The sequence below is a fragment of the Callospermophilus lateralis genome, chromosome 1 (assembly GCF_048772815.1).
Source record: "Callospermophilus lateralis isolate mCalLat2 chromosome 1, mCalLat2.hap1, whole genome shotgun sequence".
Lineage (NCBI taxonomy): Eukaryota > Metazoa > Chordata > Mammalia > Rodentia > Sciuridae > Callospermophilus > Callospermophilus lateralis.
The window spans coordinates 24,140,742-24,153,093 of NC_135305.1; the positions used below are offsets into that span (position 1 = coordinate 24,140,742).

At 37.1% G+C, this 12,352-nt stretch overlaps 1 protein-coding gene across 11 annotated transcripts in view; it reads right to left on the minus strand.

Annotated features, from left to right (window-relative positions):
- The window catches only part of Nrf1 (nuclear respiratory factor 1), a 137,651-nt gene that overhangs the window by 49,798 nt on the left and 75,501 nt on the right, over nucleotides 1-12,352 (minus strand). For all 11 annotated transcript variants that reach the window (XM_076833304.2, XM_076833260.2, XM_076833279.2 and 8 more), the window contains one exon: nucleotides 10,792-10,932. In XM_076833304.2, coding sequence (XP_076689419.1) covers nucleotides 10,792-10,932 — 141 coding nt within the window. The remainder of the gene's footprint in view (nucleotides 1-10,791; nucleotides 10,933-12,352) is intronic.

Sequence of the window (12,352 nt, forward strand, 5' to 3'; positions counted from 1 at the left end):
TATTCAGACTACAGTATAAATGTAGTATATAATATACAGACAACTATTTATATAGCATTTATATTGTCCTACTTGTAAGTAATCAAGAGATGATTTAAATTACATGGGAGAATGTTCTATGCAAATACTATGCCGTTTGATAAAAGAGATGTAAATATTAGTCAACTTTGGGTCCTGGAACAAATCCCACATGGATACCAAGGGACAAAAGCATAATAAATTTTTAAAGAGAACACAATGCAAATCAAACAAAGTTGAAAGGTTAAGTTTTCTATAGCTTACAGGAAAATAGGAATATGAAGAAAGAGAAGGAAAACTAAAAAAATTTCAGACAATATTGTTATTTTTTTAATTTTAAAATTATGAACTTCTAGGTTGATAAACCTAATTATACTCAACTAGGCATTTTAAGGGCATTATAAATAATTTCTTAGCTCATTCTCTGGACTTATATTTGGTACTATTAGTCTCTGTTCATAGAAATGACAAAGGCGGACATCCTTCTCTGATGCACTGTTTCCCTAGATTTGCCAAAAGACATTGGCTTCTCTCAATCTCATTGTCCCACAAAACACATTCCCATAGAATATACAGGAAGAGCCAGTTTGGAAAGAAAGAGAAGTGTAACTTCAGAATGAGTAAATTCAGGGCCAGCCAAAGGAGACACTCTCATTTAGAGACTTCAGACTTCTCTCAGGTCAAAATGTTTGCCGCTTATCTTTACACCTTATCCACCTATTAAAGTACTCCCTCTTGGTAATCAAAATGCTCTTAAAGTCCTACCTTCTCTTTCAAAAAGAATCTCAGACTGGGGAGGGGAGGGGAGGGAGGATAGTAGAGGATAGGAAAGGTAGCAGAATACAACAGTTACTAATAGGGCATTATGTAAAAATGTGGATGTGTAACCGATGTGATTCTGCAATCTGTATTGGGGGTAAAAATGGGAGTTCATAATCCACTTGAATCTATTATATGTAACAACCAATAAAAAAAAAATAAACATTTAAAATAAAAAATAAATAAATTAAAAAAAATTAAAAAAAAAAAGAATCTCAGATTGGTCAGTTTCTGTTATCATGTGTGGGAGTAGCACATGATTTTATACAAAAATGATACCGATGAAGGCAAAGGCGTTCATGCCATTCACCCTCCCCAGTTCAGTCTCCTGCCAGAGGCATTATTAGGTTGATCAATAGCCTTCCTGATAGCCAAATTCTATACATTTACATAAATATATGCTGAAAAGGCAGAGTTAGTTATGTGATTAAAGAAAAACACAATGGTACCATAGTGTACAAATTTTAAAACTTGCTTTTTCCCCTCCATATTTTGTCCTAGAGATCTTCTCATAGTACAACTATAATGATCTCTTTTTAAAAATTTTTTTATTTATTCTTTTTAGTTATACATGATAGTAGAATGTATTTTGACATATCATATACACAATTTTCTTTATCTTTTCATCTGTTGAAGGGCACCGAGGTTGGTTCCATATCTTAGCTACTGTGAATTGAGCTGCTATGAACATTAATGTGGCTGCATTACTACAGTATGCTGATTTTAAGTCTTTGGGTATATGCTAAGGAGTGGGATAAATAGGTCAAATGGTTTTTCTTTCTAACAGTTGCTTAGTATCCATGGTATAGGTTTTCCATTTTATTTCATCATTCCTCTATTGATAGTTACGGTTTTTGCTCTTACAAATAGTGCTTGACCATGTCTCTTTGTGCACATGTACATCTCCTGAGGAGAAATTCAGAAACTGGACTCACTGGTTGAGGGCTTTAATAACTACTGCCAGACTGTCCTCCAGAAAGACTTAGTCAATCCCATTCCCACCATACCCATTGTTTCACACCCTCCATCCCATTTTTTTTTTTTTTTTTTTGCCATTACCTAGATCCCCCTCTCCCATCCTATACTGGGGATTGAACCCAGGACCTTTTGCAAGTGTTCCTACCACTGAGCTATATCCCACGTCCTTCCCCCACCCCCAATATCTTTTTTAGTTGTAGGTGAACACAATGCCTTTATTTTATTTATTTACTTATATGTGGTGCTGAGAATTGAACCCAGTGCCTCATACATGCTAGGCAAGCACTCTACCACTGAGCCATAACCCCAACCCCTCCCCAGTCCTTTTAAGTTTTTATTTTGAAATTCTGTCTCTCTAAGTTGTCCTGGCTGACCTAGGACTTGCGGTTCTCTTGCCTCAGTCTCCTGAGTACCTAGAGATTATAGGCAGGTGCCCTGTACCTGGCTATTACTGAGCATTCTTATTTTGGTTCATGTGATGTGGGGGAAATGTTTTTTTTAAATTTCCATTGCTAGTGAATTGAGAATATTTTTATATGTTCACTATTTTTTCTTTCTGTGCACTGCTTATAATGCTTTGCATATTTTTTCTAATTATCTTTTTATTAATTTGAAGGAAATATTAATCTGTCCTGGATACTAATTCTTTGCCATATAAACTGTAAATATATCCCTAGTCTAGTTGTATCCTGAATATGTAATCTATATGACTATTACCATTTTTTAATATTACTGAATATAGCCTTAATTCTTCTCTGTTTAACATATTCTATGTTCTATTTAGGAATAGATCCTATGTTTTCATTTGTTACTTATATATTTTAAATCTCATCCTGCATGTGCCATGGTGTCATGTTCAAAAACACTTTCTGATAATATCAGTAAAAAACCAAAAAACAAACAAACAAAAAAACCCCACCTCTTTTCTGACACTGTAGCACAGGGAGGTGATTTAGCATTGTTATCCACAATAGATAACACGAAACCTGAAGAGTTTAAACATCAGACATACTTGTATCCCATCCTCAAAGATTCTGATTTAACTGGTCTGGAGTATGGTCTAGGCACCAGGACTTTAAATTCACAGGTGATTTTATTGTGTAGCCACCTTTGAGGGCAATTAAATTCAAATACTTCTTATCTAACTCTTCTTTTAATAAACTCTTTTTAATTGTGGTAAAATACATATAACATAAACATAAAATTTACTGTTTTAACACATACAATTCAGTGACATTAATTGCGCTCATTGTTATATAACCATCCTCATTATCTATTTCCAGAATTTTTTCATTGTCATCCCAAACTGAAATTCTAAACCCATTAAAATATTTACTCCTCTTTTCTACTCACCTCAGCCCCTGTAACCACTATTCTACTTTCTGTGTTTACAATTTGCCAATTCTAGATACCCTATACAAGTGGAATCAGACTGCATTTTCTTTTTTTTAATATTTATTTTTAATTGGATACAATATTGTTAATTACTTAATTTACTTTTATGTGGTACTGAGGATCAAACCCAGGGCCTTGCCTATGCTAGGCGAACACTCTACTGCTGAGCCACAACTCTAGCCCCCAGACTGCATTTTTTTTTGTGTGTGTCTCATTTATTTCACTTAGCATAATGTTTTTTACTTTTTCGTCAGAAGAGCTATGCCATAGGTAAGCTTTTTCAAAACCAAACCAGACCCTCAAAAGACCTAAAATGATAACTGGCTGAATGTTTCCTAAGTAAAACAGGTCAAGTCTGGTGGATAACTTCTTCCTAATGAAGAAAATCGCTGTGCTGTTTCTGAAGGTTTCTCTGAAACTGGTGAAGAATTACTATACTGTTGCATCATCACTCCAAGGGAATATTAAAGAACATAGACTGCCCAGTGAGAGTAAGAGGAGGACAGAAAGTTCATGCGGGGGGGGGGGGGGTACACAGGGAGGGGAGAAGGGATAGATGAATGGATTTTAGCCAGCAATACTGAGCAGGTATTTCCAGAGATGATTCTTTTATAAAATAATCTTTGCCTGGATCTCTTGAAATACAGATCCCAAGATTTATAGATTCCCAAGAACAAAAGAATCCTATAATATTCAAGTGTGGGAGAGAACAGAACTGATTTTTCATTAGCAACATCAATTCCTTGAACTCAAAACAGCCTGAGAATCAGCACTGTTGGCATCATCTGGGAACTTGCTGCAACTGCAGAATGTCAGGTCCCACTCCATACCTATGACTCCTTTGTTTATTTATTTATTTGGTACTGGGAATTGAACCCAGGGACACTTTACCACTGAATTATATCCACAGCCCTTTTAATTTTTTGTTTTGAGACAGAGTCTCACTAAGTTGCTGAGGTTAGTCTCAAACTTGCCATCCTCCTCCTACCTCAGTGTCCTGAGTCACTGGGATTACAGATGTGCATCACATGGCCTGGCCAATTTGCATTTAAAGAAGACTCTCCAGTGATTCCTATACACAACGACATCTGAGAAGCTCCAATTAGCTCAAGCTCTAGGCCCTGAATGATCTGAATGATTTTAGAAAAATTTGTTGATCTGACTTTCAAAATCTCTAAAAATGGTTACTTCATTATTTCACTGTTGATGAATTCTGGAGTTATAGGACCTACCCTAAAGTAATAATATTTTCTGCTAAGATTTATTTCAACCTCCTCCAATTCTTACACAGGATGGTCAGAAAGACAGGAGATAGGGGCTGAGTTCCAGCCACTATTTTTAAAGGTGCCTTAAGTTTTCGTTTTATCACAAAGAATATTACAAAGCTCTGCCTGTGTGTATGTTTATGTGTGTTAACCATAAGAAAAGACTATTATCAGAATTAAGACATAAGAGTAAAGTTTTTCAGGAAACATGTTCTATTCACCAATGAAGAGTTATACTTTTATCAAAAAAGAAAAAAAAAAAAAAGACAAAACACCCCAATCCATACAGAGCTACTTCCTAAAAGAAGGACAGTTAGTTCTGATACTCTGTTCTATGTAATTTCTATCCATGGAGGAGATGGTTTTGAGAGTCTCTGAAGCAAGTCCAGAAACTCTTTTAAAACAGTGAATGTTTATAGCAGATTAGCTGAAACATTCAACCTGGGCGGTGATCACATATAGTTTTATAGAACAAAAGAAAAAATCATTGGCAATATGAAATCTAAGTTCTATTCCTGTTTTAGTTTTAATTTGTTTCATAAATTGCTTTTGGCTGGGTGCAACGGGACATGCCTGAAATTACAATGGTTCAGAAGGCTGAGACAGGAGGATGGTGAATTCAAAGTCAGCTTCAGCAAAAAACCAAGGCGCTAAGAAACTCAGTGAGACCGTGTCTCTAAATAAAATACAAAATAGGGCTGGGGATGTGGCTCAGCGGTTGGGTGCCCCTGAGTTCAATCCCCAGTACTTCCCTCCCCCAAACAAAAAACAAACAAACAAATAAATAAATAGCTTTTTCTATTTATGCCTCAATTTTAAACCTGCAATGTATGTTATCACCTATATTGACCAATTTCATTGCTTAGAAAAATAAAAATTCTTAGTTCCTTAACTTTCCCTAATATAACATGGGTGAGAGATGGTTCAGGTTATCCAAAAGTTAATAATAATTGTGTGATGCATTTTTCCTTACAAAATCTCACTTTTTTTCTTCCACTGACTTCATAAATGTAGGAAGGTATGCATTATTTCTCAGAAGATGAAAGTGAGAATCTGGGCTAACACAGTAAAATTTGGACTGTAGACTAGATCTTTTGACTCTAAGTTAGTATATGATTCTTTCCAATAAGAACTTTCTAATTTGTGAAGAATTAATGAATTAATTAATTAAGAATTAATGAACCACCTAAAATGGGAACAATATCAACTATAGTTTACTCTCTGAATGATTCGGAACACATCACATGATCATATATACAGAATTATATTTGTAAGTTAGGGTTATCAGCATAAACATCAGTCATCCCATAGCATTAAGTGCAGATAAGAAAATTAACAGAGATGTCTGGTTAAACAAAGTCTACCTCTATTACAGTCCAGTTTGACAATTTTAGGATTTGATCATGTTAAGGAAATCACGAATTACCAAAATGGTCTGAAATCTAGAATTAGGTCTAGTTTTCTGGGTATAGCTCATAACTGAGTTCTGCTTCCTTTAATCAACGAACGAACACATACACATACACACACACACACACACACACACACACACACACACCATACACACATAAATATCCCCTGGAGGGTAGATTAAATTATATGCCCAGTAAAGAATTGAGGAATGTGCCTTCAAACATACGGCAGCTATTTAAGAGAAAAACAAGGTGGGAAAAAGAGATGTTGGCATTTTTACCCTAATATTAAGAAAAGTAATCTTTTGGTAAAAGAAAACAGAAACATCATCAAATTTACACTTAAAAAAAATACAAGTTTAGCTACTGCCTGTAATCTCAGTGGCTGGGCAGGCTGAGGCAGGAGGATCGAAAAGTTCAAAGCCAGCCTCAGCAATGGTGAGACACTAGGCAACTCAGTGAGACCCTGTCTCTAAATAAAATACAAAATAGGCCTGGGGTATGGCTCAGTGGTCGAATGCTCCAGAGTTCAATCCTGGGTATTTGCCTGCAAAATGCAAGTTTAATACAAAATATTAAAATACTGTTTTGCATTTCCGTGATTATAAAAGTAATTTATGCTCACTAAAGAAAGGGAAAATCATCCATAACACCACCAAGTATAAATAATCACTATAAATATTTTGGTGTATATCTCTTCAAAAGTTTAACACATACACCCACCTGAATACATTTTATGTACATATTTTAGAAAATGAAATTAATTAGTTTAATTCTGGGTACCCTGAGCTTTAAAAAAAAAAAAATCTAGCTGGGCGCAGTGGTGCATACCTGTAATCCCAGCAGCTTGGGAGGCTGAGGCAGGAGGATCGAGAGTTCAAAGCCAGCCTCAGCAAAAGTGAGGTACTAAGAACTCAGTGAGACCCTGTCTCTAAATAAATACAAAATAGGGCTGGGGGTGTGGCTCAGTGGTTGAGTGCCCCTGATCAATCCCTGGTACAAAAAAAAAAAAAAAGAAAAAAAAAATCTAGCCATTCAAAAGAAATAAAAAGAGTCTTAACCCTCTAAAATTGCAGTATGTAAAAAATGCTATTTTATAGCCGGTTTGTTAACATAAGGTACTACAAGTATTATTCTACTGTAACAGAAAGCAAATTATCATTTTCAGTATCTAATAATTTGGTGAATAGTAAACCTCTAGTTTTTTTTGAGCTGTATTGTTCTTCCTTCCATGTAAATACTAAACACCACTATTATAATTAAACTAAACACATTGCTCCTAGATTTCCCTATTGTAAATAATTGCTGTGAAAAAACAGACACCAAGCATCTTGCTTAACTGGAGGGCACAACATGCACCTTTTAAAGTTTGCTATGCAATGCCAACCTGCCCTCTAGAAAGTGTACCTGTTTACAATTGTATCAACAGTGTAACGAAGCACTTACTTCCCCATACCCTTGCCTGTCTAGGTTCACTACTATTAATAGTAAAAAGCTTTAGGATCAATTAGAATAGAGAGGTATTTAGCTTAGGTTAAGAAGAAGTATTTTAGGAAAACAAAGCAAACAATGATAACAAAGGTTGAAGAGGAAAATTTCAGGCTGGTTTTTAAATTTTTTCTGCTCACTCCTCCTCACTGTTTGTTTCATTTCTTAGTCATCAAATATGGTGAGAAGAGAAAGGAAAATGAATGTATGATGACAAGAAACCTCCAACAGTGTCCCTCTGTTATGACTGATGACACCAAATACCAGAGCCCCTTAGATCCACCAGAGCACCATACTCTACTGAGTGCAGTTCACAGAAATGGAAAACAATCAAGACTCCAATGTTTTACCTCCAAAATGATAACTAAACTGAATGTTCTGTCTTCCGTGGTCATCAACCAGTTTTCATAAAAATCAGTATCTGTGATGATTTAGTATAATCAAAACTTTGGACTTCTTCAACTTTAAACATCAAATAAAACCATGACAGAAAAAAGCACCCCTCAGAGGAAACAGTCTACCTAACAGTATTCTAAAGCAGAGGCTCAGTCAGCTTTAAAGTTAGCTAAATTTACATCTGAGGTACAGAGTTGATTCTTCACATCAGGCAAAAAAATTTGCCTTTGGTGTTCTTTACTTTAACCTATCAGAGTGGCCCTAGGATAGAGTAATAACAACCAACGAAAGGACAGTTTAAAAAAAACAAAACCAAACCATTATTTAGAGATCCTTCTAGTGTCCATAGAAAGGTCTATAAACCCAACAATCAAAAATATAATTTAGCTTCATTTTTATAAAATGTGGTATTACTTCAGAGTTGCTGTTTCAAACCTAAGGAAGCAAAGTGTCATTTTGTGAGCAACATCATCAGCGTCTGTACTGAATGTACACTTCTACTCAGGGGTCTCACCATACAGTTACCTGTCACTGCACTGAATACATTTTTGCTCTGATCCTTAGGTCATTTACTAAATAGATACTAGTGTTTAGATGGTGTGTTATTTAAAGTGCTGGGCAGCTGTAAAAAAGAGCAAAAAAGAACAAGAACTTTAAGTCCTCACTCTCAAATTTTAGCTAGAGAGACAGACCACAAACTAGTGTGAAAATTCATGAATAAGATATTTTGGGCAGTGCAAGTGCTACCAAGACAACACTACCAGGAATGTATTTGCCAGTGACTTGGAGGGAGGGAGGGAGGAGAAACTTTGATTATATGGGATAATCAAGGAATGTTGTCTCAGGGATTTGCATAAGGAAAAGTCAATCCTGCAGTGATCTAGGAGGGCAATGCTTCAGGCAAAGGGGAGTAGCAAAAGCAAAAGTATGGCTGTGGGGTATCTGAGGAAGACAGCCACTGTGGCTGCAGGCTTAACTGAGGGGATAAGGACAATTTGGAAGAGGTAAGATTAAAAAGGGCCTTCAAACCTTTGAATTTAATTCTAGGAACAGTGGAAAGCCACTAAAGGACTGAAACAAGTAAGTTTAAAAATCAAATCTTTATGTTGGCTACATGAGAATGAATTGCAGAACAAAGGTAGCAGTAGGGAGGATCAGTGACAACTGAAAAAGCTGACATGAGGGATGCTAACGGCTTGGCCTGGGTGCCAATGGGAACTGAGAAAAACAATCAGATTTGGGATGTGACTCAGAAATGAACTGAGCTGGGCATGGTGATACATGACTGAAATTCCAGCAGCTTGGGAGGCTAAGGCAAGAGGATCACAAATTTGAGGCCAGCTTCAGCAATTTAGCAAGGCCCTAACCAACTTAGTGAGATCCTGCCTTAAAATAAAAATTTTAAAAAACTGGGGATGTAGCTCAGTGATAAAGAACTTCTGGGTTCAATCTGTAATACAAAAAAAAAAAAAAAAAAAAGAAGAAGAAAAGAAAAGAAAAGAAAAAAGTGAATTGGCATTTACCAATAAATTAATGGGGTAGGGGTAGAAAGCAGGAAAATAAGGATTATTCTTTTTTTATTTTTAATAAATGGACACACAATATCTTTATTTGTTTATTTTAATATGATGCTGAGGATTGAACCTGTTGCCTCACATGTGTTTTACCACCTCAGCTCAAAGGATTATTCTTACCCAGATGGATGGTAGTGTTATTAACTGACAGAGGTAACATAGGGAAGGAACAGGTTCGGAGTGGAGAGTGAGGGCAACCAAAGGTCCTGTTCTGAGCATGTTAGGTACTAGACATTTCAGTGATCATAAACTAGAGTATACACAGGCCTTAGCTCTGGGACACAAAAACAGTGATCAGGAGAGAAGAGGAGAAGAGCCAGCAAAAGAGCTGGTAAGTAGCAGCCAATGAGGCAGGAGGATATTCAGGAGAGTGAGGAGTCACAGAGACTGAGAGAAGCAGCTACTTAAGAAGGAAGGTGAAATCAACTCAGTTAAATACTGCTGGAGACTCAGTCAAGGAAAGAAAACTGAAGACTAGATTTAGCAAGACAGAAACATATTAATAAAGAAATAGACTAGAAAATGTTATAAAAAATGTTGATCTTAACCTATCACTTTTAAAACTAGAAAACCACAAAAGGGATAGCCTTCGACAAAGTTAATGAGGTATACTGATGTCTCAGAGGAAAAGGGAAAGAATGAATGAGTCAAGTAGGTGTCCTTCCGAGTTTTGTGGGTTTTTTTTGTTTGTTTTTGGCAATATTGTTTATTTGAATATGGTATTGAGGATTGAACCGCAATCCTTAGGGTTTGAAAAAAAGGCCTCAAGTGTTCTACCACTAAACTGAACTACATCTCTAGCCCTTTCCATTTTGAGACAGGATCTCCCTAAGTTGCCCAGGCTGGCCTTAAACTTTACAATTCTCCTGCCTCAGCCTCCTGAGTAGCTGGGATTACAAGTGTATGACACTCTGCCTGGAAGCTTTGTGTTCTTATTCTCTGGGGAGGGGAGCTTTACTTGGCAATAATGTGGTGGTATTCAGAATTTTCACGGAAAGAAGCTCAGCTTGAGACTAAACTTGTCCCAATTGATTGTGATCACACTCTGAACAATTTCACATTCACCTGTTCAAACCAACTCCAAGCTAAGTTTTTTTTTTTATTGTATGTGTGTGTGTGTGTGTGTGTGTGGTGCTGGGGATTGAACCCAGGGCCTTGTGCATGTGAGGCAAGCACTCTACCAACTGGGCTATATCCCCAGGCCCAAGCTAAGTTTCTTTATCAACCTAAAGGTCCCAGTGAAAGGAGAGAACTGCCAACAAAAGGAGGAGAGCACATGATGCCCTTGTTTGGGAGCATACTTCTGGCACTACTATGTCTTCTCCAAGGCTGATACTGCCTCACCATCACACTCCAGTCTCTGAATCACCAAGGAAAAGTGATCAGAGGCCCGCCCACATGAGTGCCTTTTGCCTTTGCATCTCCTCTTCACTTCCCGCCCCTTACTTGGGTCATTTTGTCCACAGAGACTGGGATCCCATCGATGGTGAGAGGCGGCAGTTCTGAGTTAACCTCCTGTGGTGCAGGGGCGTGTTCTGCTAGAGCAGACTCCAAGTCTTCCAGGATCATGCTCTTGTACTTTCGCACCTGTAGGGAATTAACAGCAGAAGTAAACAAGATGCCCAACAACCACAGAGGACTTGTGCCAAGCAACAAGCAAGTGGGTGAGGCAGACTTCCCCAAGCTACTTCAGAGCCCTAGAAACAAACACGCCTACAACTAGCAGGTAAAAATACTCGCTGGCCCCAAAGACATCATACTAAACAGAATTAAATGAAAAGATGATGAAATTACAGGTAACAACAGTGGAAAGGAACCAGTGGGAAAAGTTTTACAAAAAGACTGCTTCTCAGAAAAAAATTATGTTTTTGCAGTCAACACAGGCCCATCACCTGTTCCAGATCTAACAGGAATGGTATTCATTATTCTGCATTTCTCAGGCCAGTTGATAAACACCTACCTGTAGAGTTAATTGCAAAATCACTTTCAAGATCTTTGAAGACTTATGTTTCTAAAACTCTAAGTAACCTGCTAAGAAACTGCTGCTATTTTCCTGCAAAACCAGATTACCACACAGGAGACTCAAGGGCACAAGAGGTTGGACTGAAGAGAATCAGGAAACAAACAAACAAACAAACAAACAAACAAAAAAACAGAGGCATATATTATAGCAGAGTGTCAAAAATGCCATTACCAATAAAGCTTAGGACTAGAGAGAGCCCCAGTGGTCAAACCCTCCTCCCTTTTGTTACTCTATTTTATACTGGTGAGCAAGGTGAACTTCAAAACCATCTAGCTCTAGCCCCAGTCTGAATTAGCATTGGTCTTTGACTCCATTCTCACCATTCCAATGAAACATCTCTCAAAGGACAGAGAACCTTGCAACAGCACAATGTACATACATGTACACCAACAGAAGGGGAGACAGACACTGGATCCTACAACCACCAGTGATTGGTTCATTCACTTAGAAGAATACCCAGGGGACTGGCTGGGGGACAACTCTGGGGATAACAAAGAAGCAAAGGAATTGTGGAAATGTGACAAGATGGGAGACAAAATGAACTTGCTTTCAAGCCTCAAGATATTATCTTAGGATATAAAATAAAGAGAAAATGAGATTTTCCCAGAAGTTCTGATAATGTTTGAGTCCTTGGTTTTTTGCTAAGTAAACAGGACTCTGAGTCAGGATATACTTCCCTATTGATACCTCATTATGAGGATTAAAAAAGAAAGATTTCCATACTCTATCCCAAGTACCTGGAAAAGTAAATATTATTGGCTGTGTGGTCCATAACATAAGCACTACATGTTGTCTCAATCCTTCTGGAGTTAAAGGATTCTACAAATAGGTCTATAACTAAGAGGATGAAAGAAAAATTTACTTTAGTAAGTTTTCTTACTTGTCATTGTTGTCTGTGTTTTTTCGTGCAATATTGTTTTCTGTGCCATCAATAGCATGGACATTACTGTATTCTTTAAAAGTTCTCTAAGATTATCTCAGATT